This window comes from Leucoraja erinacea, chromosome 3 (assembly GCF_028641065.1).
Source record: "Leucoraja erinacea ecotype New England chromosome 3, Leri_hhj_1, whole genome shotgun sequence".
In the NCBI taxonomy this organism is placed as follows: Eukaryota; Metazoa; Chordata; class Chondrichthyes; order Rajiformes; family Rajidae; genus Leucoraja; species Leucoraja erinaceus.
Window position 1 is genome coordinate 11,350,503 of NC_073379.1, and position 25,919 is coordinate 11,376,421.

General features: G+C 45.7%; 1 protein-coding gene across 3 annotated transcripts in view; it reads left to right on the forward strand.

The window, feature by feature from the left end:
* Positions 1 to 2,234: 2,234 nt before the first annotated feature.
* rictora (RPTOR independent companion of MTOR, complex 2 a) overlaps positions 2,235 to 25,919 on the forward strand; it is a 128,366-nt gene continuing 104,681 nt past the window's right edge. For all 3 annotated transcript variants that reach the window (XM_055632066.1, XM_055632068.1, XM_055632069.1), the window contains exons 1-2: positions 2,235 to 2,326; positions 2,521 to 2,568. In XM_055632066.1, coding sequence (XP_055488041.1) covers positions 2,278 to 2,326; positions 2,521 to 2,568 — 97 coding nt within the window. In that variant the 5' untranslated portion in view covers positions 2,235 to 2,277. The remainder of the gene's footprint in view (positions 2,327 to 2,520; positions 2,569 to 25,919) is intronic.

Below are 25,919 nucleotides of genomic sequence, written 5' to 3' on the forward strand. Positions count from 1 at the left end.
GCTCCTCACCATACCAAGCCCCTCCCATACCAAGCCACTCCCTACACCAAGCCCCACCCTACACTAGGCCACTCCCTACACTAAGCCCCTCCCTACACTAAGTCCCTCCCTACACCAAGCCATTCCCTACACTAAGCACCTCCTTACACCAAGACCCTCCCTACACCAAGCCACTCCTTACACTTAGCCACTCCCTACACTGGCCCTCCTTACACCAAGACCCTCCCTACACCAAGCCACTCCCTACACTAAGCCCCACCCTACACCCACACCCCCCCTATACCAAACCACTCCCTACACCAAGCCTCGCCCTCCACCAAGCCACTCCCTACACTAAGCCCCTCCTTACACCCAGCCCCTCCCTACACCCAGTAACTCCTACACCAAGCCACTCCCTACACCAAACCACTCCCTACACTAAGCTCCACCCTACACTAAACCACTCCCTACACCAAGCTCCACCCTACACTAACCCCCTCCTTACACTGCCACTCCCTACACTAAGCCACTCCCTACACTAAGCCACTTCCTACACTGCCCCTCCCTAGACTAAGCCACTCTCTACACTGCCACCCCCTACACCATGCCACCCCTACACCATGCCACCCCCTACACCAAGCCACCCCCTACACCTAATCTTTGCCCTACACCATGCCACCCCCTACACCATGCCACCCCCTACCCTACGCCACTCCCTACACCATGCCACTCCCTACACCATGCCACCCCTACACCTAATCTTTGCTCTACACCATGCCACCCCCTACACCATGCCACCCACTACACTAGGCCACTCCCTACACCATGCCACTCCCCTACACCTAATCTTTGCCCTACACCAAGCCACCCCCTACACTGCCACCCCCTACGCTAAACCCCCTACACCATACCACTCCCTACACCAAGCCACTCCCTACACCATGCCACCCCCTACACCATGCCACCCCCTACACCAAGCCACTCCCTACACCAAGCCACTCCCTACACCAAAGCACCCCCTACACCAAGCCCCCCTACACCATGCCACCCCCCCTACACTAGGCCCACTCCCTACACCATGCCACCCCCTACACCATGCCACCCCCTACACTAGGCCACTCCCTACACCAAGCCACTCCCTACACCAAGCCACTCCCTACACCAAGCCACTCCCTACACCAAGCCACCCCCTACACCAAGCCCCCTACACCATGCCACCCCCTACACCATGCCACTCCCTACACCATGCCACCATGCCCCCCTGCACCATGCCACTCCCTACACCCATGCCACTCCCTACACCATGCCACCCCCTACACCAAGCCACCCCCTACACCCATGCCACTCCCTACACCATGCCACCCCCTACACCTAATCTTTGCCCTACCACCATGCCACCCCCTACACCAAGCCCCCTACACCAAGCCCCCTACACCTAGGCCACTCCCTACACCAAGCCACTCCCTACACCAAGCCACCCCCTACACCAAGCCCCCTACACCAAGCCACCCCCTACACCAAGCCCCCTACACTAGGCCACCCCCTACACCAAGCCCCCTACACCATGCCACTCCCTACACCAAGCCACTCCCTACACCAAGCCACTCCCTACACCAAGCCACTCCCTACACCATGCCACCCCCTACACCATGCCACTCCCTACACCATGCCACTCCCTACACCATGCCACTCCCTACACCAAGCCACCCCCTACACCAAGCCACCTCCTACACCAAGCCACTCCCTACACCATGCCACTCCCTACACCATGCCACTCCCTACACCATGCCACCCCCTACACCATGCCACTCCCTACACCATGCCACCCCCTACACCAAGCCCCCTACACCAAGCCCCCCCTACACCAAGCCCCCTACACCCAAGCCACCCCCTACACCAAGCCCCCTACACACCAAGCCCCCTACACCAAGCCACCCCCCTACACCATGCCACCCCCTACACCATGCCACTCCCTACACCATGCCACCCCCTACACCAAGCCCCTCCCTACACCAAGCCCCTCCCTACACTAAGCCACCCCCTACACCATGCCACCCCCTACACTAGCCCCCCCCCTACACCAAGCCACCCCTACACCAAGCCCCCTACACCATGCCACTCCCTACACCATGCCACCCCCTACACTAAGCCCCCTACACCAAGCCACCCCCTACACTAAGCCCCTCCTCCCCGGGCCGCCGGCTCCGCCTGTCTGTCCGTCCGTCTGTCTGCGCGGGTTGGCCTTGTTCTCGCGAGAGCGGCGCCGCCCGCCCGCCCAATGCCCGGCAGTGGGTGAAGATGGCGGCCAGTGTCCGCGGCTGCTCCGCCAGGAGTCTCCGCATCCGAGGTAACGCGCCCACGGCCTCCCCTCCCCTCCCCTCGCCAACCTCCTCGCCTCCTCGCCCCGGCCCCGCGGTCTCGGGGGGTGGCGGTTAATAAAACACCGACGCGATGCGAGCGCCCCCCGACTCGCCGACTCACCGACTCGCCGCGCCGTCAACCGTTGCTGACCCGCCGTGTTTTTTCTCCTCACGTCCACAGGGCGGAATGACAGCGGCGAGGAGAACGTCCCGCTCGACCTGAGCCGGGGTAAGAGGGAGGGAGGGAAGGGGGCAAAGAGGGGAGGGGGCGTGCCCACCCTGCCTGGCCGAGGGGAGGCTGCGCCGGGCCGGGCCGCACCGGGCTGGGTTGAGGTGACCTGGGGAGCTCAGCTCCACTCCGGCCGCCGCCCCTCGCACTGACACCCGCGGCAAACACCAACGGCTCCGGTGGGACGAGCTCCGGCGGTTGAGGAGTGGGGGAGAGGGGAGGAGGAGGAGAGAGGGGGGGAGGGGGGAAGGACGAGGCGGAGGATGGGTAGGGAGGTGGGGGGGAGGATGCGAGAGGAGAGAGGAGAAAGGGAGGGGGGAAGAGGGGAAGGAGGGGAGAGAGAGAGGAGGAGGGGATGAGGAGGAGAGGGAGGGGGGAAAGGAGATGGGGTGGGGGGAGTAGGGGGGGGGAGGGGGAGAGGGAGGGGTTTGGATGGGTTGAGAGATGGGATGAGAGGAGAGGGTGGTGGGATGAGTGAGGAGGGGAGCAGAGGAGGGTGTGGGTAGGGTGGGAGGGGAGGTAATCAAGAGGGATATGGGGGAACAAGAGGAAGAACAAGGTTGTGATGGGAACAGGGTTGAAGATTTATTGAACTTGAGAGAAGGAAGGGGAGGGGGAAGAAGAGTGAAGTGGCATGTCATGGCAAAACGTGATTGCTGTGAAAGGGCTGAAGGCAACGAGTGTAAAGAGATGGAGGATGCTGGGGGGAAAGGACAAACTGTCGATTGGGATGAGGGGGAATGGACACGGATAATAGCAAATGACTATGAAGCTGCTGGTGGATGGGAGAAGGTTTTGGAATGGTGGCAGGCAGAGAGGGGTGAATGTGCTGGATGAATTTTCACCATTTAGACAACACTACCATCTCACTCTGGGAAAGAAGCCTCCAATTGCCTCGAATTTTATTTCATTGTCGCACTCAGTATGTTGGACTGTTGTCCAAGCAAGGATGATCATTCCACGTTGTCTCCCCACCTGTGGGTACCATAATCCATGAGTTACCTTCACAGTGCGGGCATGCTCTTACCCCTTCCCCACAGTACCCTGTACATAACTGTCCTGTGATTTTCCATCCATCTTTACCATGTATCTTTTAATATTTTAAAAAGTAATTAATAATGATGACTTGGCTTTAAACCCATCTGGTTCACTGACGTCGTTTGGAGGAGAAACTGTGGTCCTTATCTGGTCTGACCTACATGCGATTCTAAATCTGCCAATGTGATTGATCCTTGAATGCCCTCTGAAATAGCCTAGGAAGTAAGTCAATTACAAATTGGGAAAGGGCAGTAAATAATGCCACTGATGTCCAAATCCAGTAAAATGAATATTTCCAATTTTTCCTCAGTTTCCTCTTGAGGTTAAACTGTGCAAGTAGCTTCAAATAGCAAACCTGTTATTGTGCTGATGGTGGCTTCAGTTTTCTTTGCTGTGATAAAATGGATTATTTAACATCCTTTAGGTGCATTCTCCTGCCCACTGAGGGGAAACAAACCCGTAACCTACATTCATTGTCACAAAAATATATTTGACAAATGCAGTCACGGGCCACTCTGCACTGTCACTACTGTAGCTGATGGGACCTTGATGTTATCAGAAACAATTGTTTCGAATCTTTAACTTTAATACGCCTTTAATTTGTAATCCAGTGTGGACCCCTCTTTGTCTCTGCTACTGGACAAATGGCTCATCGATTGATTCCAAGTCACAATTTTGATCCGACTGTACCACGGGGAATTTCTTTAAAATAAAATAATGAAACAACATTTGCAATTCCAAACTGACAATCTCAAATGCAGTGGCTAGAACACTAACAGATTGTTACGCTTTTGATAAGACAAACAAAGCAGGGCAGGATTTGCACAGTAAATGGTTGGGCCTTGGGGAGACCTAGGGGTGCAGATACATATTTCCATGAAGGCAGCATTATAGATAGACACAAATGCTGGAGAACTCAACGGGACATCCCTGAAGGAATGGATGACATTTTGGGTCGAGACCCTGCTTCAGACTGATTGTCACGGAGAGGGAAAGCAGAGATATGGAAGGGTACAAAGAGAATGTAAGGTGTGAAAACGACAGATCAAAACAAACAATGATCATTGTTGGCTGAGGGGAAGGTGACAACGAGGCATACAATCAGTAAAGTTAATCAAGAGGATAGTGAAACTAGTTGGAGTACTAGAGTGGGGGAGGGAGAGGGAAAGCAAGAGTTACAAAAGTTAGAGAAATCAATATTCATACTGCTGGGTTGTGAGCTGCCAAGCGAAATAGGCGGTGCCGTTCCGCCCATTTGTGTATGGCCTCGCTCTGACAGTGGAGGAGGCCCAGGACAGAAAGGTCAGAGTAGACTAGTTTCACTGTCCTGATTAATTTTACTGTTTGTATGTTCGTTGTCAGCTTCCATTCAGCCGACAATGGACCATTCTACATTTTCTTGATCATCATCTGCTTTGATCGGTTGTTTTCACACCTTATATTCTCTTTCTACCCTTCCAAACCCCTAGCTTCCCTCTCCTCTGACTCTCGACCCGAAACATCACCCATTCCTCCTCTCCAGAGATGCTATCTGTCCTGCTGAGTTACTACATCATTTTATGTCTATCTTTGGTAAAAACCAGCATCTGCAGTTCCTTCCTGCACAAAGTAGTAGTATTATAGTAGTATCTGTTGTGCTGAAGCAAAGCAAGAATGTCATTGTCCTATCAGGGACACATGACAATAAACACACTTGACTTGACTTGACATAGGTGGACAGGAAGGTGAAGGTGGTGTTTAGCATGCTAGCCTTCATCAGTCAGTGTGTTGAGTACAGGAGTTGGGACATCATGGCACTTTACAGAGGGTGATGGGTAAATGGAATGAGCTGACAGAGGAGGTATTTGAGGCAGGTTCTATAATAGCATTTATAAGACATTTGGACGAGTACATGAATATGAAAGGTTTAGGGAGATGCAAGCTTGGATGTGGCATTGATTGGTATGGGCCAGTTGGATCGAAAGGTTGTGTTTCTGTGCTGTATGACTGTTGCAGATGGTAAGGTCGCATATGGAGTACTATGTACAGTTCGGGTTGCTCTGTTTTTGGAGGAGGTCATTAACTGGAAAAGATGCAAAAATGATTTAATGTTGCGGGGTCTGGAAGGTTGGGCTGTAAGGAAAGACTGGATATCCCTGGAGCGTATGTGAGGGTAGGAGATTTATAAATTCTTGAGGGACAGAGATAAAGTGATTACCCAGTCTTTCCCACAGGGTAGAGAAATCCAAAGCTAGAGGACACACAGTGCCCTCCATAATGTTTGGGACAAAGACCCATCATTTATTTATTTGCCTCTGTACTCCACAATTCGAGATTTGTAATGGAAAAAAAATTGCATGTAGTTAAAGTACATGTCAGATTTTAATAAGGGACATTTTGGTTTCACCATGTAGAAATTACAGCTTTTTTAATACATAATCCCCTCCCATTTCAGGGCACCATAATATTTGGGACACAGCAATGTCATGTAAATGAAATTTTAGTATTTTGTTGCATATCCTTTGCATGCAATGACTGCAAGAAGTCTGCGATTCATGGACATCACCTGTTGCTGGGTGTCTTCTCTGGTGATGCTCTGCCAGGCCTGTATTGCAGCCATCTTTAGCTTATACTTGTTTTGGGGGGTCGTCCCCTTCAGTTTTCTCTTCAGCATATAAAAGGCATGCTCAATTGGGTTCAGCTCGGGTGAATGACTTGGCCACTCAAGAATTGACCATTTTTAAGCCTTGAAAAACTCTTGTTGCTTTAGCAGTATGTTTGGGATCATTGTCTTGCTGTAGAATGAACTGCCGGCCAATGAGTTTTTGAGGCATTTGTTTGAACTTGAGCAGATAGGATGTGTCTATGCACTTCAGAGTTCATTATGTTACAACCATCACCAGTTGTATCATCAATGAAGATAAGTGAACCAGTACCTTCAGCAGCCATACATGCCCACGCCATAACACCCCCACCACCGTGTTTCGCACATGAGATGGTATGCTTTAAATCTTGGGCAGTTCCTGCTCTCCTCCATACTTTGCTCTTGCTATCACTCTGATATAAGTTAACCTTCTTCTCAACTGTCCACAAGACCTTTTTCCAGAGCTGTGGTTGCTCTTTTAAGTATTCTTGGCAAATTGTAACCTGGCCATTCTATTTTTGCGGCTAACCAGTGGTTTGTATCTTGCAGTGTAGCCTCTGTATTTCTGTTCATGAAGTCTTCTGTGGACAGTGGTCATTGACAAATCCACATAAAATATTATGGAGGGCACTGTTATAACGTTAGAGGAAAATATTTAAGCGGAACCAGAGGGGCAATTTTTCAGAGAGTGGTGTATACAGTGCCCTCCATAATGTTTGAGACAAAGATCCATAATTTATTTATTTGCCTCTCTACTCCAGAAATTGAGATTTGTAATTGAAAAAATATCACATGGTAAAAGTGCACACTGTCAGATTTTATTAAAGGGTATTTTTATACATTTTGGTTTCACCATCACACAGTCCCCCCCCCCCCCCCCCCCCCCCCCCCATATTTCAGGGCACCTTAATGTTTGGGACACAGGGCTTCACAGGCATTTGTAATTATTCAGGTGTCAAGTCAAGTCTATTTGTCACATACACATACGAGATGTGCAGTGAAATGAAAGTGGCAATGCTCGTGGACTTTTGTGCAAAAGACAAACAACCAAACAAACTATAAACACAATCATAACACACATATTCTTTTACATAATGAATAATGGAAGGAAAAACGTTCAGTAGAGTTAGTCCCTGGTGAGATAGGCGTTTACAGTTCGAATGGCCTCTGGGAAGAAACTCCTTCTCAACCTCTCCGTTCTCACCACATGGCAACGGAGGCGTTTGCCTGACTGTAGCAGCTGGAACAGTCCGTTGCAGGGGTGGAAGGGGTCTCTCATGATATTGTTGGCTCTGGAGTTGCACCTCCTGATGTATAGTTCCTGCAGGGGAGTAGTGCGTTCGGCCGAACGCACTACTCTCTGCAGAGCCTTCTTGTCCTTGGCAGAGCAATTCCCAAACCAGATGGTAATGTTCCCGGACAAGATGCTTTCCACCGCCGCTGCGTAGAAGCACTGGAGAATCCTCGGAGACACTCTGAATTTCCTCAATTGCCTGAGGTGGTAAAGGCGCTGCCTTGCCTTACTAACGAGTGCTGAGGCGTGTGATGCCCATGTCATATCCTCGGAGATGTAGACTCGCAAATATTTAAAACAGTTCACCCTATCCACAGGATCCCCATTTATCCTCAATGGAGTGTACGTCCTCGGATGATGTGCCCTCCTAAAGTCCATGATCAGCTCCTTCGTTTTTTTGATGTTCAAGAGGAGGCTGTTATCCTGGCACCAGAGTGCTAGACCAGCCACCTCCTCCCGCGGGGTAGGCCTTCTCGTCGTTGTCTGAGATCAGGCCCACTAATGTGTTTAAATGCCTTAATGCAGGTATAAGAAAGCTCTCAGCACCCAGTCTTTCCATCATTTTGTAAAGTTTTATTGCTGTTTATCAACATGAGGATCAAAGTTGTGCCAATGAAAGTCATAGAAACCATTACGAGACTGAGAAACAAGAATAAAACTGTTAGAGACATCAGCCAAACCTTAGGGTTACCAAGATCAACTGTTTGGAACATCATTAAGAAAAAAGGGAGCACTAGTGAGCTTACGAATCGCAAAGGGATTGGCAGGCCAAGGAAGACCTCCACAGCTGATGACAGAAGAATTATTTCTATAATAAAGAAAAATCCCCAAACACCTGTCCGACAGATCAGACACACTCTTCAGGTGTGTATTTGTTAATGACCACTCTCCGCAGAAAACTTCATGAACAGAAATACAGAGGCTACACTGCAAGACGCAAACCATTGGTTAGCTGTAAAAATAGGATGGCCAGGTTACAGTTTGCCAAGAAGTACTTAAAATGCAACCACAGTTCTGGGAAATGGTCTTGTGGACAGATGAGACGAAAATGAACTTAGATCCAAAGCATACCACCTCATCTGTGAAACACGGTGGTGGGGGCTTCCATGTCCTGTGATTAAATACAGGTCTGTCTCCCTGTGCCAGCTCAGGCTTGCCCAGCTGCTGCCTTTCTCCTGGTGCCAGGGAGCCAGTCAGTAAGTCAGTCAGGGCTGATGACCTTCCAGCCGTAAGGGGAGCCCTGCTGCAATGCCCAGCACTGACATCGGCGGAGCGGGAGCCCGGTCCGGCTCCCTGTGCCACCCTGGGGCCTGTCTGACCCAACGTTTGGCCTATCTGCCTGCGACACTGTCTGTGTCCGCCCGCTCCTATCTGGTGCCTCAGCCTTCTCATTTGTTGACCCAGTTGCTTTCGGGTTTGTGGGCCGGCAGATGTTTTCCTGTCACATTCCCTTTGCAATTGTGTTGCCTTTCTTATGTGGATGAGCGCCGGGTGGAGAGAGAGGATAAGATTCTGGGTCAGCCATGTCTTGAGGGCCGAGCCGGTGCCGGGACCTAGGCTAACACCGGTGTGTGCGGCACCACCAGCCCCGGAGGCCGCTGATCTGTGCTGAAAGCCTCGGGCCCTCATCGAGTGCCGACCCAGTCTCTCTATCCTATTTTGGTCGTGAACATGGCCAGTTGTGGTCTGTCTTTTTCCGACCAAAATTTTACTTTTTGACTTTGGTAGAATTAGCAGCCGCTGGTAAGTTCCCTTTATTCTGTGTTACACTGTGTAGTTGATTGCAGTGTTGTGGCCTTTTGCACACTGTTCTCTCCCCCTCTGTCACGCTTGAATGTCCCCCATTTTGCAATAACTTCATTGTTTAGACGCGACTATAGACGCAAGCCAAAGTTGGAAGAAAAGGCTCCAGTTCCCATCGTTATCTATACTTTTTTTCCACCACCCCCGTTGTCTGCTCTAGACATCCGTGTATTGCATGTTCAACTGAGTCAATACCAGTTAGGATGTTGCTATTTTGAAATAGATTTTCTACTGGTATACATAGCATTAAGAGATCTGGTACTCTGAAAGGAAAACAAAGCTTGGATTTCTCAATGATAAAAGGCAAACAGTTTAATATTTCAAGTGTAATTAAAAGTTAATGGTGGACCTGTTTTTTCCCCAACATGTTTTGATTAAGGCAGTGGGATGTTTAGGTGGCAAACACATGCTGTATAATTAACTGGACTTTCTCAGTAATTCATTGCTGGTGGTATATTATTAGAAGGTTCCTTTTATACACAGCAATTAGACAATAAGAGTTCTGCGATTCGATTGGTGGGGGTACATTTACAATTAGCAAGAATAAACTTGCCTTGAGCACTATCAAACAAGAGGACATGACTTCAGAATTAAGGGACAGAAGTTTAGGGGGAATATGAGGGGGAACTTCTTTACGCAGAGAGTGGTAGCGGTGTGGAATGAGCTCCCAGTGGAAGTGGTGGAGGCAGGTTCATTGGTATCATTTAAAAATAAATTGGATAGGCATATGGATGAGAAGGGAATGGAGGGTTATGGTATGAGTGCAGGCAGGTGGGACTAAGGGGAAAAAATTTGTTCGGCACGGACTTGTAGGGCCGAGATGGCCTGTTTCCGTGCTGTAATTGTTATATGGTTATATGGTTATACTAGTTGCATTAATATTAAACTGACATCAATGTGTACAGATACGGAGATATTTCAGTATTGCCATCTGAGCTTGCTTTGAACGGTCCAGTTCACCTTTTGATGTGATCCTGATATTGCTATGACTCAGGTTGTCAATCGGTAGGGTGATTCTAAATGTTAGCCTTTATTGGTATTTCCCAGTTGAACCTTTAAGAAATGTTGCATTAACCTATAATACTCCCTTTCACTACCCTACCCTGCACACACCTGTCGCCCCACATATTATTGTCATTGAACATCTAAATAAGATTCTGTTTTGGTATTAACACTACTGAACCAATAACACTACTGAACTCCAATAAACTAGCGATTGAGCAGAAATGTGCAATTTGCCGATCTATTATCTTATAGGGCTGTTTGACTGGGATTATGATTCATAGAAATAAATGTTTGGATGCAAGTCCTTCGGTCCAACTCATCCATGCTGACCAAGATGTCTTCTTGGGCTTATCTGCAAGCATATGGCCCATATCCCAACAAGTCTTTTCTATTTGTTTACCTGTTTAAATGTCTTTTAAACAATGTAATTGTCCCCACATCCACAGTGTCTTCTGGCAGCTTGTTCCATAAACGTACCATCTCATGTGAGTGGAAAAAATGCCCAGGATCCTTTCTAAATCCCCTCATGCCTTAAACCTAGTTTTAGGCTCCCCTACATTGAGAAAAATATTGTAACCACCCACCTCAAATAGCTATTTTTGAGGCTTGCAGGCTGGAGCTTTCTTGTTTTTTATACTTGTGTTGAAAATAATCTAGAAAGCAATTGAAATGTCTGCATCCACTCTATGTTGCAATATTTCAGCGATAGATACTGTTGCTTATAGAGTGATGGTTTCTACTCAAGGCCTCTTGGTGCCTCTGAAATAAAAATAAAAACATTGTAGATACTGGAAATCTGAAATAAAAGGAGAAATTGTTGCAGTTATCAGGTTTTGTAGCATTTTAAAAAAAAAAGATGTTAATGCTTTGGTTGTTTAAAAAAAAAAGACCCAAAGTGCTGGAGTGCTCAACAAGTCAGACAGCTTTTCGGAAGGGTCCCAACCCAAAACATCACCTATGTTCTCCAGAGATGCTGCCTGATCTGTTGTTACTCCAGCACTTTGTCTTTTTTGTAAACCAGCACCTGCAGTTCCCGTTTCTATAATGGCCTTGTTGCATCTGAAACGTCAACTTTTTTTTCCCACAGATTCTCTTGACCTACTGAGTTATTTGAGTATTTTCTGTTCTTTGGGATGGCGAGTAGTTGTACAAAGAGATGATGTTAACTTGGTTAGTCGGCTTAGCTTTATTATTATAATGCGTACCAATGTTCAGTGAAAAGCCTTTGTTTCCATTCTATCCAATCAAATCCTTTAATACTATATATGAATAGGGCGGCACGGTGGCATAGCGGTAGAGTTGCTGCTTTGCGGCGCGCAAGTCCCGGGTTGGATCCCGACTCGAGGTGCTGTCTGATTATACGTTCTCCCCGTGAACTGGGTGAATTTTCTCCAACATCTTCGGTTTCCTCCCACACTCTGGAAACATACAGGTATGTATGTAAATTAGCTTGGTAAATGTATAAATTGTCCCTACTGTGTGTAGGATAGTGCTAATATGCAGGGGTCGCTGGTGGACCCGGTGGGCCGAAGGGCCTGTTCTAAACTATATCTAAACTGTATCTAAACTGAACTAAAACTAATACAATCAAGCAAACACAAGGACTAAAAGGTTGAGCAAAGGGAAAGATGCCAGTGTGCAAGATATAGTTTCACAGCATTTTAGCAAATAGTTCCAGAGTAAAGGTCCAATATCTGCAATGAGGTGGATTGGATAATTTGTCTGTACAGTTGCTTATCCGAGGTCCAATGAGAAGTCTGATAACTGGAAAACGCTGTTTCCGAGTCTGGAGGTGCACTCTTTCAAGCTTAATTTCCTGTCCAATGGGAGTGGGAAGAAAAAGGAATGATGGTGGGACTTGCACCCTGCAATGGTGAACGATCAGCAATGTCTCGACGCAATGTGAAATGTAGATCGAGTCAATGACTCTGTGTGATGGACTGGGCAGATTCACTTTCTTGAATACAATCTTGAGTTTAGAAGAATGAGAGGTGAATATATTGAAGGTTGCAACGTTTTTATGGGTAGGTGCAGAGCTGTTGTTTGACCGGGCTGACTTACCTCAAACCAGTCACAATCCCAAACTCAGCAGTTGGCCATTCAGGTAAATGAGCTGAAATTTCTAGTTTTGAACCTGTGGACTTTAGTACTCAAGAAATTGGTGTGCGGCTTAGTTACTTGTATATTAAGAACAAAATAATTCTATGTACTGTAGCTGGAATTATAAATAGATTATTGATACTATGGTATTGTGGATCCATATCGATGGGCAATGGAGCCTTTGCCTGCGCTGTATAGCTCTGTCTGTTAAGGAAAGCGGGGACATGGGGATAATGGCGCAGGCACGGAAATCGCTATCAAAACATGGGGGGGGGGGCATAATTTATTGGCGGCCGCGCGTGCCTGCATACACTCACACGCACGCGAGGCATTGGAGGCTTCAGCTATGGGCCCTGTGGACAGTAATTCCGGGAACGACGGCCCAGGTTTACGGCCAACGCAGAGAAGCAGCGCTAGATGCAGCTCAATTCTGCCTGTCTCGCCGGTTAACCTACAGCCCTGCCTGGACTGACGGGACACCAGTCCGGAGCCGTGGAGCTAACGCTGCTTTCCCGTGCTGGCCGTCGTTCCCACCAGGACGTCTCCCTCCTCCAATCACCACGCTCTGTCCTCGGTCCCACCCCGTTATTTTCTCTTTGACCGACACCTCCCTCCTCCAATCACCCCCATTGCCTGCTGACCGATGTCTCTCTCGTCCAATCAGCGCCCTTGATCATCAGCCCCATCCCCACTGTCTCGCGGTAAACAGATTTCACCGGGTTTTAAATTCCGGATTACAAAAAATGGTGAGGATCGTCCCCCACCTCTCAAAACGGATTGGACGTGTCCCCCCTGGCCCCCCTGGGGTTTTCCGCCCCTGCAATGGTGAACGATCAGCAGTGAAGGTAGACAAAAATGCTGGAGAAACTGCGTGGGTGAGGCAGCATCCATGGAGCAAAGGAAATAGGCAACGTTTCTGGTCAAAACCCGGTGAACTTCTTCAAAATAGGCATATCTTGAGGAGATTTCGCAGTGGAGTAGACAACATGTTAAAGAAGGAACTGCAGTTGCTGGAAAATCGAAGGTAGACAAAAATGCTGGTGAAACTCGGCGGGTGAGGCAGCATCTATGGTACAAAATGTTTAAGAAGGAACTGCAGATGCTGAATATCAGCAGTGATATCAGTTTAGTTAATTATCACATGTATCGAGGTACAGTGAAAACCTTTGATAGCTTTAATGACACAGTAGGTATGGTATGAGAGCTCGAAGCTTATCCCAACATCTATTTCTTATGTTTGTATTTTGTTATTGACAAATGTATTGAGATGCAGGTTTAAAAAAAACTAACCAGGGCAATCATACAATAGATAAGTACATCAGATAGTGCAAAAGAGAAAATAAACAGAAAATAAATAGAAAATGTTGTGTTTGACACAAGGATCTGCAAATCTTGATGCAAGAATCGGCAGATCTTGAAATCTTTTTTCAAAAAGACCACTGTCATCCTGGTGCCAAAGTAAAATGGCTCTGACAGGAGATGCACTCCACAGTTCTCAACATAATGCGTTCTCAGTCCCCTACTATATACTCAATACACTCATAACTGTGCAACCAAATTAGGCTCTAATTCCATCTACAAATTTACAGATGACACCACGTGGTGCACCGAATCATGAACAATGTAGAGATGAAGTATAGGATGGAGATAGAAAACTTAGTTACATGTTTCAGGACAATGAAGGTAGATAAAAATGCTGGAGAGTTTCGGCGGGTGAGGCAGCATCTATGGAGCGAAGGAAAAGGTGAAGTTTCGGGTCGAGACCCTTCAACAGACTTCGTAGAGTTGGAGGGAAGGGGGAATCACAGAGGGGGGGTCAATGAGAGAGGAGGTTGTTAAACTGTCTTTGGAGAGAGGAGGAGAACTTCTTCAAAGTAGGCATACTTTGAGGAGATTTCGCAGTAGAGTAGACAAAATGTTTAAGAAAGAACTGCAGATGCTGGAAAAATTGAAGGTAGATAAAAATGCTTGAGAAACTCAGCGGGTCAGGCAGCATCTGGAGCAAAGGGAAAGGTGAGGTTTCGGTCCAGATCCTTCTTTAGACTGGACAATAATCTGTCAGGACAATAATCTCTCCCTCCACCCGCAAGGTGAAAGAGCTTGTTAACTAACGACTGTAGGAAGCCCATGGAGCACATGGCCCAGTCAGCATCAATGGTGCCAAAGTGGAAATGGTTAAGTTCCTTGGTGTTAATATTACCAATGATCCGTCATAGACTAACCGCATTGATGCAATAGCCAAGGCACGCCAACACCTCTTTCCTGAGGAGACTGAGGATATTCGGCATGTCTCCAATGACTTACAATCCCCTACAGATGCACCATAGCAAGCATACTGTTAGGTTGCTTCACAGCTTGGTTTGGGAACAGCTCTGCCCAGGACTAAGAAATTGTAGACATTGGACTTTGTCGCGTGTTTGTCTCAGCAATGTGTAACAATGCTGAGAATTATATTCTGCACTCTGCAGAATATCTTCCCCTTTGGTCTACCTATTGTACATGAGTATGTGTTGATAGTATTTGTATATGGTATTATCTGATTGGATAGCATGCAAAACAAATTTCCGCTGTACGCAGCCAATAAACCTAAAGAACGAGTGTCGGCCTGTGGTTTGGTAATATATAATGTTGGTCAGACCCCGGGTGAATCAACAAAATTAACTTGGAGATTTTAGGACGATATTTATTACTGCCAGAGCAGGCTAGGTAGGCAGATATAATTATGATTTACGGGAGACATTTGGACATGTATGAATAGGAAGGTATAGAGGGGCATGAGGCAAATGCAAGCAAATAGGATGAGCTCAGAATGCCAACTTGGTTGACATGGACGAGTGGGCCGAAGGGCCTGTTTCTGTGCTGTGCAGCTCTCTAATTATGGCCTTTGAGGGGAGTAGGGCAGATTCATCAGAATTCCCTTACAATTTAAGGTACAATTCAAGATTCAAGAGTTTATTGTCATGTGTCCCAGATAGGACAATGAAATTCTTGCTTTGCTTCAGCACAACAGAATATAGTAGGCATGAATACAGAACAGATCAGTGTGTCCATATACCATTATATAAATATATACACACACATGAATAAATAAACAGATATAGTGCAAATAAACAGATAATGGTCTATTAATGTTCAGAGCTTTGTTTGAGGATCAATTTAAGGATTCTGCATGTTTTGTACTTTACTTATTTGTCACATGTACCAAGGTACAGTGGAATTCATATACAGTTGAGTACAAGTATCTCTGTACAGAACTACTTAGATGCTTATTAGTAAGCATCTTCGCTTAGGTCTAGGTGTATAGCAGGAGTTCACTGAGATAGTATACAGAGTCGCCAGTTTGGTGCCCTTTGATACTTGACCTGACCATGAAGGCCCGTTGTCCTGGCGGCGGTAGCAAGGTCGGCCTGGCCAAGCGTCGACTTGGTGTCCTCTGTGTTGCTGCATGTCGCATGGAGTCCACGTGCTTGGCTTCTTGGAGTCCCAGGCTGCTGCAGGGCCTCCAGAGGCCCACTCCACTGTTGATGCAGTGTACTCCCTCCCACTGCCGATCTGCTTACAGACCCACCGTTCTCTCCACTCTGGCGGGCGAGCCGGGCCTTCCAGGTGGGTTTCCGTCTGTGATACAGGTCCACTGCGAGTCTCCGGCAGAGGCGAGCTGGGCACTCCAGGCGGGTCATCGTTCTTCTGGCTGCTACTCCTCAGGATGCTCCCACCGCAAGCGGTTGACATGCAATATGATCATGTTAGTTAAAATATTAAAGAAAAGTGATATAAAGAAACAATTTCCAATGGAGTAAAACAAAAAATAGTGGGATACATTTTTAAAATTAGACCGTGGCTATTTGGGAACAAAATTAGGAAAAGTTTTTTCAGCAAATAACTTTGTAATATTCTCCATTAAAATGTAGGAATGACAGGATAATTGAAGCTTTAAACATTAAGGTGAATAAATAAATTTGGGGTATGTAGAGAAGCATTATGGAATTATTAAATATTGGGAAAAAATAGGTTTGAAACAGCCGTGATATGAGAGAATTGTGGCGAAGCATTGAACTGGCTGAACTGCTCTCTTGATTTTGCTGGGCAAGGGTGGAATGTAAACTGTAATTGGGTTATAGAGGGAACAGGATGGAAGAGGAACAAGCGTAATTGAAGGAGGGGTAGGGGGAAGTAAATAAAATGAGACAACGGCAAACAAAGCAATTTCTGTTGGGAAGAATCTGAGCTTGACTGCTTTACCATTTTACCAAAAATGTCAATAGAAAGTTAAAAGACTCGATATGTTGCTGCCAGGGGAAGCAGTCACAGTAATTACATCAGACCCGTGAAAAGAGTAAACCTGACATCGCCTTAAGTCTAATGGGGGTGTTTTTTGGGGATTTGGAAAATTAACAGTCTTAATTAACAATTATGCATTAACTTAATAGATATATTGTTGCTTGCGTATGTAATGTACGTACGCTAGAGGCAGGAAACATGTTCCCGATGTTGGGGGAGTCCAGAACCAGGGGCCACAGTTTAAGAATAAGGAGTAAGCCATTTAGAACTGAGATGAGGAAACACTTTTTCACACAGAGTGGTGAGTCTGGAATTCTCTGCCTCCAGAGAACCTGCGGTGGAGGCAGGTTCTCTGGATACTTTCAAGAGAGCTAGATAGTGCTCTTAAAGATAGCGGTGTCAGGGGATATGGGGAGAAGACAGGAACGGGGTACTGATTTGAGATGATCATCACATTGAATGGCGGTGCTGGCTCGAAGGGCTGTATGGCCTGCTCCTGCACCTATTGTCTATTGTATAATGTATGAGGTAAGATTAATGTGGTTCACGAGGGTATTTGAAGGTTTGAATGTTGCAAGGGGTAGAAAAAAAGAGGCGGTCAGTGAAGTTGGGAGCGATCCTCAAAGATAAGGTCTGTCATAAACATGTATTCTTTCCAGCAAAACTTCCTGTTTAGCCGTTACATTCAGGAATACCAAACCAAGTGAAATGTTAGCCATTATCAACAAACTCAGCACTGGAGATTAGAACCTTTATAATAATTTGCATGTCTTTTTCACATATTGAAGGTAGTTGACATCACTGATTATCCTGAGCAGTATTGTACCCACTTGGAGAGACAGTTTTACTTTGTGGAGAGTTGACATGGTTTTGTAGAACAATTCTGGCTGTCAGAATTGTTGGTTAGTACACCTCTAGCTTCAATTAGGATTCTGCATTTTAAACACATTGTTAAAGGTAAATACAATTAACCTTCAATAAATAGTAATTGTCAAAGCAGAAGCTGTCCAAACAATATCTTCATTCTAAGTAAAGCTAAGACTCCCCACAGTGCCAGAATGTACTTGTAGCAATCAGGTGAGCATTTATGTGATGTTCACACCATACACTTATTTCTGAAATGATGATCTTCCAATATAATTACAAGATGGGTAATAGGAAAATAGTTATTTACAACAGGAAAGGGGCACTTAGTCTAACAAACCTGTTCCTTTTTGTACTTGATTAAAATTGTACTTTCTCATCATTCTGAATATTTTACTATAGTAACTTATTTCCCCATCATTATCCTTTGAGTGAGATGGTTTTCTCTGCATTCTCCATTTGTACCTCTGCTAACATTCCTGGAGAGGGGCTAATTTGATTTTTATAATCTTTAATGTAATCCCCATCTTTCTGAGCAGTCTGATTTTGTGCCCAAAACTATTCTGAATACAGAGGATGGAAATAATACCTAGCTGGTGAAGTTATTTCTTAAATGTTGAGAAAAATGTAATTAAAATAGAAGTCGACGTGGGTACGTTCCCACCATTAAGTAAAATCAGACTGATCATCTATATTGACACTATTTTCCTGTACAAATCCATGAACCTGTTGACTTTATTATCCAAACATTTATACACCTTAGTCTTGAATATACTCAATGATTCAGCCTCCAAGGTCCTTATAGGAATTTTCAAAGATTCATAACTCTTCTGGGTGATGATAAATCCATCACTATCCTGACTGGCTGACCTTTTGTTTAAACACTGAGTGTTCTGAATATTCTCCACCTTGCAGCCAGGAGAAACATCATCCTTGTATTGACCCTTTGAAGCTATGTGAGAATTTGTAGGTTTCAATATCGCACGTCATTCTTTTGAATCTGGTCTGATCTCTTTTCATGCCTGCCTGTCCCAACCACCCTCCAACCTGGTAAACCTGTGTTATATTCTGCCTTCATCATTGTCTTCTTTGGAAATTAGCAGAATTGAGGACTATGGGGATAGACCAGGAAATTGGTGTTGAGATTGAAGATCAGCCATGATCTTGCTGAATGGTGAAGTAGACCAAAATGGCCTACTCTTTTGACTGATGTTTATGGAAGGACAATGGGTCCATTTGCACACAGTACCTTTAATATCTTCCATTTCCAAGTTCTCGTCTTTTCGCTCAATCTCCCTATAACACTTAAACTCTTCTCACTACACATACTACCACCTATCATTGTATTGTCAGCAAACCTGGATATATTATACCCGTTCCCTCCATTTAAAGCGTTGACATTCACTGAAAAGCTGGTAAATCACACAAACCATAACCTTCTAAACCCTCAAATGACACGTATTTCTATTTTCTTTGTTAACTATTCCTCAACCCACAGCTATAAATTACATTTATCTTGTGTTTTAATTTTGTTTAATAAACTATTCTGACGCCCCTCATTAAAGGCGTTATGAAAGTCCAAGTACACGGAAAACCACTCAAATCTGGAAATGGTTTATTATAGGTAGACACAAAATGCTGGAGTAACTCAGCGGGACAGGCAGCATCTCTGGAGAGAAGGAATGGGTGATGTTTCGGGTCGAGACCCTTCTTCAGACTCTGACAATGGTTTACTATTGTCATGTGTACAGTGAAAACTGTTTTTGTACTATCCAGGCAAATTGTACCGTACATGTGTACGACTGATGGTGCTAAAGAGAAAATAAACGCAGTACAGAATAGTGTTACAGGTACAGAGGAAGAGCAGATTTTTAAAAAGTGCAAGGGCCTCAATGTAGGTTGGAGGAATAAGAACACGTGAGCATATGAGTGATCGATTGAAGGGTGATGACAGCAGGGAAGAGGCTATACGTAGATCTGTGGTATGTGCTCACAAGCTTTTGTACATTTTGCCTAATAGGCTCTTGATAATATTGGCTGCTTTCGTGAGGTTTAGATGGAGTTGATTGGGAGGGGATCTGGTTTGCGTGAATGTCTGGGCTGTGATGTGAATGATTCCTTGCAGTTTCTTACGCTCTTGGTCAAAGAAGATTTCTTACCAAGCTGTGATGTATTTAGATATAGTAGAAAAGAGCTGTAGATGCTGGTTTAAATCGAAGGGTCTCGACCCAAAACGCCATCCATTCCTTCTCTCCAGAGATGCTGCCTGTCCTGCTGAGTTACTCCAGCATTTTGAATCTACTTATGTATTTTGATTCTATGGTCCATTGGTAGAAATTGGTAAGAATCATTATGGGCATTGAATTTTCTTCATTTTCTGATGCTTAGATTCTTGGTGTGCTTTCTTGGCCGTAGTGTCAGTATGATTGAAACAGGTCAAATTGTTAATGGACTTAGTCAAGTCAAGAGTCAAGAGAGTTTTATTGTCATGTGTCCCAGATAGGACAATGAAATTCTTACTTGCTGCAGCACAACAGAATGTGTAAATGTTTACAAGAATATGTAGCGGTGTTTACCAAGGTTTTGAACCATTATTGTTGGGGCATAATCCAGAAGGTAATAATAGTTTACAGGAATATCTTCATCAGAACAATGGAGCAGTTCAGAGACTGCTGACACTTGTCTTCATAAGGAGTATTTGATTCGTGCTGATTTATCAATGTATGCATCCTTCATGTGAATATAAATTTGAAATTCCATTTTGTAATGTCATGCTGTGATTTTGGGTTTCAGAAGTCTGTAGTGACTAAACAACTGTTGACAGTGACTCCAAAATAGTACACAGGCAACCCCTGCATTATGTCCATTTGGGTTCAGAAATTATTCCTTACAGAACTCACAAATGCACAGTTAGATTACTCCGGAAACAGTTTAGCTGCAGATAAAGCAGAAAAGAAAAACCTGCGTGGGTTTTCTTCAGTTTCCTCCCGCACTCCAAAGACGTACAGGTTTGTAGGTTAATTGGCTTGGTATAATTGTAAATTCTCCCTAGTGTGTGTAGAACTAGCGTTAGTGCGCGGGGTTTGCTGGTCAGAGTGGACTCGGTGGGCCGAAGGACTTGTTTCTGTTTTGTATCTCTAAACAAAACTAATTTACGGATCAAAAACTTGTGATTCAGATTCAATTTTAAAACAAGTTTTTGATCCGTAAATGATGCAGAATTAAACTTACTCTTACAGAATTTTGGGTGTTTTTTTAATGTCTCAATTACTAATGTGGCTCACTCTTAACTCCTCTCACCATATCTCTCCTCCACCCCCATCTATCCAGAAATGAACTAGTATGTCACTTAGTTTAAGTCCTGTGAGGGATGGGAATTCTGAATAATTACGGATTGCCTAACCACTAATTCCCCGCAATGAATGAGTCAAATATTGCTGGAAATGCTTAGTGGGCTGAGCAACATCTATGGAGTAAGGACCAAGGTTGATACAGTTCAGATTAGTAATTTATCTTGTCATTTTAATAATACCATACACTTTATGCTATACATCGTGTAACAGACAAAAGGGATATGAAGCTAAGGAGGGAGACATTGAATGCGCTTGAATATGTAGTCCAAATTGGGCAATCCCCAGTAGTCAGATGAGTAGGTATTTGGGGCATCCCCATTTGTGTGGGAGTTCTGAACTTCTGTTTGGTCATGGTGCTAAATGGTGGCAGATACACATGCAATGTTCCTGCGGAAGTTACGGTTTGATATTTGGGTGTAAGCATCTGTAATGTCTCACAACTGAAATGGTATTACTTTCAATTGGGAAATTTATTGTTCATACCGTGAGGTTTTTGGCTCCTGAAGTGGAATATGAGGTGTTGTTCTTCCAGTTTGAGTGTGGCCTCACTCTGATTTGTACATGTGGCCGGTACAAATCGGGCTTAAACGTAAATAGTTATTGCAGCTTTCTGAAAGCAACATGCGCCATAAAGATGTTTGAAATGTGTAGGTACAGGCCTGGCTGCACCATTCAATATGATCATTTGTCGAATCATGGAATTGTTCAGTACAGAAACGTGTTCTCTCTGCATATCTTGTCTATGCCGACCCTTGTGTGTATCTATGCTAATCCAATTTACTTCCATTAGGTCCATACCCCTTTACCTTTTCCTTCTAAGTATCCGTCCAAACACATTTTCAATGTTGTAATTGTATCTGCCTCCACTACCTGCTCTGGCACCTCATTCTAGATATTCACCATTCTAAGTGGAAAAACTTACTAATTTATCCCCTGTGACCTTATGAATTTATACCCTAAGGTCTCTCTGTACATCTACACTGCTGAAGATCCTGCCATTTTTTCCACATTCTCCAAGATTCTGTATTCCCAAAGTACATTACGTCATGTGTGTCTGGATTAAATTCCACCTGTCACCACTCCACCCAACTATTGTGGTGATCTATGACCCACTGTATCATCAAAAACCTTTTAAACTCTCTTGGACTCTGCCATTTTTTATATTGTTTCCAATATAATTATGCTGCCTACATTCTCACAAACAAGTGATTACAAACAACAAAGGTCCCAGCACTGATTGCTGAAAGCCACTTGATACAAAATTTCCATCAGTAAAACACACATCCACACTACCCTCTGCCTTGTATCAACACACCCCATGTGGCTGAACCTTCTGCACCAGCCTGCCACGTGTGATCCCATCAGCAGTAAAGCCCTCTCTAAGGTGCGGTCCGCTGATCCAATTTCAGCCACCATCACCCAATACAGTAAACCATCGTTTTAACGCATCCCTTTTGTAACGGATTTCAGTTATAGCGGACAGACCTGCCAATGCCACCCCGGCTCTCTGGCCAATTGCAGCCCCTCCACCGCCAGTGAGCCCTTCACCCACCGCACCGTCTGGTAGATGCGGCTGTTGTTGTGGCTGACGTCGTAGCTCCGTGATGACAGCACATTTTTCAGGACACTGTTACTGGCGGGATGTGCTTGGTCACCGTGGGGCTTCCTCCCCTCTCACCAGCTGCCGTTTCTTCCTAGGTAGGCAAAAGTGCTGGAGAAACTCAGTGGGCGCATCAGCATCTATGGAGCGAAGGAAATAGGCAACGTTTCGGGCCGAAACCCTTCTTCAGACTGATGGGGGGTGGGGGGGGGGGGGGGGGGGGGGGGGGGGGGGGGGGGGGGGGGGGGGGGGGGGGGGGGGGGGGGGGGGGGGGGGGGGGGGGGGGGGGGGGGGGGGGGGGGGGGGGGGGGGGGGGGGGGGGTGCAGGGAAAAGAAAGAGAAAGGAGAGAGGAGGAGCCGGAGAGCTGAGAAGGGGAGGAGACAGCAAGGGCTATCGGAAATTGGACAAGTCAATGTTCAAGCCGCTTGGGTGCAAACTGCCCAAGCGGAATATGAGGTGCTGCTCCTCCAATTTCCGGTGGTCCTCACTCTGGCCATGGAGGAGGCCCAGGACAGATTCGGAATAGGAGGGGGAGTTGAAGTGCTGAGCCACAGGGAGATCAGGTTGGTTAATGCGAACCGAGCGGAGGTGTTCGGAACCGTTTATTCCTGGTGGCTGTCGTTTTCTCCACTCCCACTCCCCTGAGCTGCCACCTCTTGTTGCTCTGTTCACCTGGCCTCCCCCCACCTCCACCGCCACCTCCTGCTCTGGAGTCGCTGATATACTCCAGCTTGGAAGATGTTGGCGATTGCAGGAGAGAAGGTGGGCGAGGGAGTAGATAAAGCGACGGGAGGAGGTGGAGCGAGGGAGTGGACAAAGTGACGGTGGACAGGAAGTAGTGGTGGCTGGTGATAGGGGAGGGAACCCTATGGTGACCGAGTGCATCCTGTCGGTGGTGGCGGCCCAAAGAAAACGCTGTACGTGGGGTCAAGAATGTGAGCCACAACAACATCCGCGTCAACTGGACCGTGCGAGGGCTCACGGGTGCAGACCAGCGGCATCGGTGCCTAGTTTTAAGGTGAAACAACACAAAGTGCTGGAGTAACTCAGCAGACTGAATCCATCTGTAGAAGGGTCCAGATGTCATCTATACATGTTCTCCAGAAGTACTGCCTAATCCACTGTTACTCAAGCACTTTGTGCCCTTTTGTGTATGAAAGATCATCTTTGTTTTACTATGTACAATGATAATACATTCAAGATTCAAGATAGATTTAATTGTCACATGTGCCAGATGGCACAGTACATTATGCAGTTATAGTGGACAGTTGGCAATAACAGACACCATTCCCTTCCCTATGGTCCATTATAATAAGCATTTACTGTATATCTATTTCCCATTCCACTCAAGTCTTGTGTAATGTAAAAGTCTGTCAATCTCTGTCTTGAATATATTCTATAACTCCACCTGCACATTTCTCTGGTGTAGATAATTCCATAAATTCATGCCCCGCTTCAAGAAGGAAATCCTCATGTCACTCAGAAATAAGCGATTCTTTATTCTTAAGATGTGCCCCTACCCTATCACTGGGAAAATGTTCCCATAGCAAGTATTGAAAGGACCTAATATACTCCCATAGCGCCAGGAATGAGTTCCTGAGTGACTGACAAGGGTGATTTGGGACCCACAGTCTCAATGGATATTGTTACGGCAAAGATAGATAGATTCTTGATTAGTATGGGTGTCGGGTTTTGGGGAGTAGGCAGGAGAATGGGGTTGATAGGGAGAGATAGATCAGCCATGATTGAAGGCAGAGTAGACCGGATGGGCCGAATGGCCTAGTTCTGCTCCTATCACTTATGAACTTTAGTACAGATCCCGGCAATAGACGGACGGTGCCATCCAGAATTATTCTTCTCCACTTTCAGTGGTCATGGATCAAAATTCCCAATTGTCAATGGGGATGTTGCATTTTCTGCAGAGGTTTTTCAGGTTATTTGAGTAGTGTAAATGAGTGCCCATGGGGAGGATGTGGCCGGGCAGAAATGGGCCCTTTCCCCACCACATCCTTGCTGACCATTTTGCCAATCTATAATAAAAATGTTCACTTCAACTTCCCTTCAAAACCCCCACATCTTTTTTATTTTAAGATCCATACTGTGGGAAAAAGATTCAGTTTATCTGCATGTATGCCTCTTATAATTCCACATACCTCTATCATCACCCCTCAGCTGCCTTTGATCCAAAGAAAACAAACCCAGCCTAGCCAATCTTTCCCCAAGGGCCTGATCTATAGGGAGAGCTTGGGCAGGCTAGGACTTTATTCCTTGGAATGCAGGAGGATGATGGGTGATAGAGGTGTGCCAAATCATGAGGGGATTGGGGTGATTGCACAGTCTTTTTCCCAGGGTCAGGGAATCAAGAACTGGAGGCCATACGTTTAAGGTGAAAGGGGAAAAATGTAATAGACGTCTGAGGAGCAAGTTTTTCTCTCAAAGTATGGAACAAGTTGCCAGAGAAAATGGTTGACGCAGGTACAAAAACAACTTTAACATTTGATCAAGTATGTGATAAGGAAAATGTTTAGAAGGAGATGCATCAAACATGGGCAAACGGCACCTGGAGAGTTGGCATGGACGAGTTGGGTTGAAAGGCCTGTTTCTGTGACGTATGATTAACTTTGTCGATTCAAACTTTGCATCTTTGATGGGAATTAAAAAAAATATGAAGTGAAGAAATGTAACTCATGGCAAATTTGATACCTTGCTCCCTGGAACCATCTGAATGAATAGCTGCATCGCAGAACTCTAAAAACAGTGGGAGATGATCTACTTTTGGGGCAGGTACGAGAAAGACACCACAGGGATATATATTTTGATGTTTAAATCTACCTAACCTCACCATACTTCCCAGAAATCTCCATATATTTTGCCAAAAAAAAAGATCCTTCTTGCCTGGTTTCTTCTGGTGCCTGGCCACTTAAGAGGTTTGCAGCATTATAGCATTTCCTGGGATGATTTCCTGCAGTGTTTCCTTTTGTTTGCAAACCGCAGTAGCGTGGGCCAGATGAGGAATTCATTATGTGCAGCTCCTCGGGGAGTAGCGCATAACTCATCCCTCTGTGTGCACAGGCTTGCTGGTTTTACCAGTCTCAATGTTGTGGTGTCATATCACAAGCCGAGAGATTAAATGATGAATGTGACACACTGCAACTTTAAGAGCAGGCATAAGAAAAACTAGTGAAGGGGCCCACAGTGCCTGTTCTTCCTGCTGATTGGCTTTTATCCAGCATCATGTTGTTCCAGACAACCAGATATGTGCAATGTGGATGATCTAATGCCAGAAGTGACTGGGAGTAAAGTATAATTGTGAATGACCGTTGAATGAAATTGTATTTGGAAAGTGTATCAATCCCTGCAGGCCTATTCTGCCTGCTTTTTATTTTGAC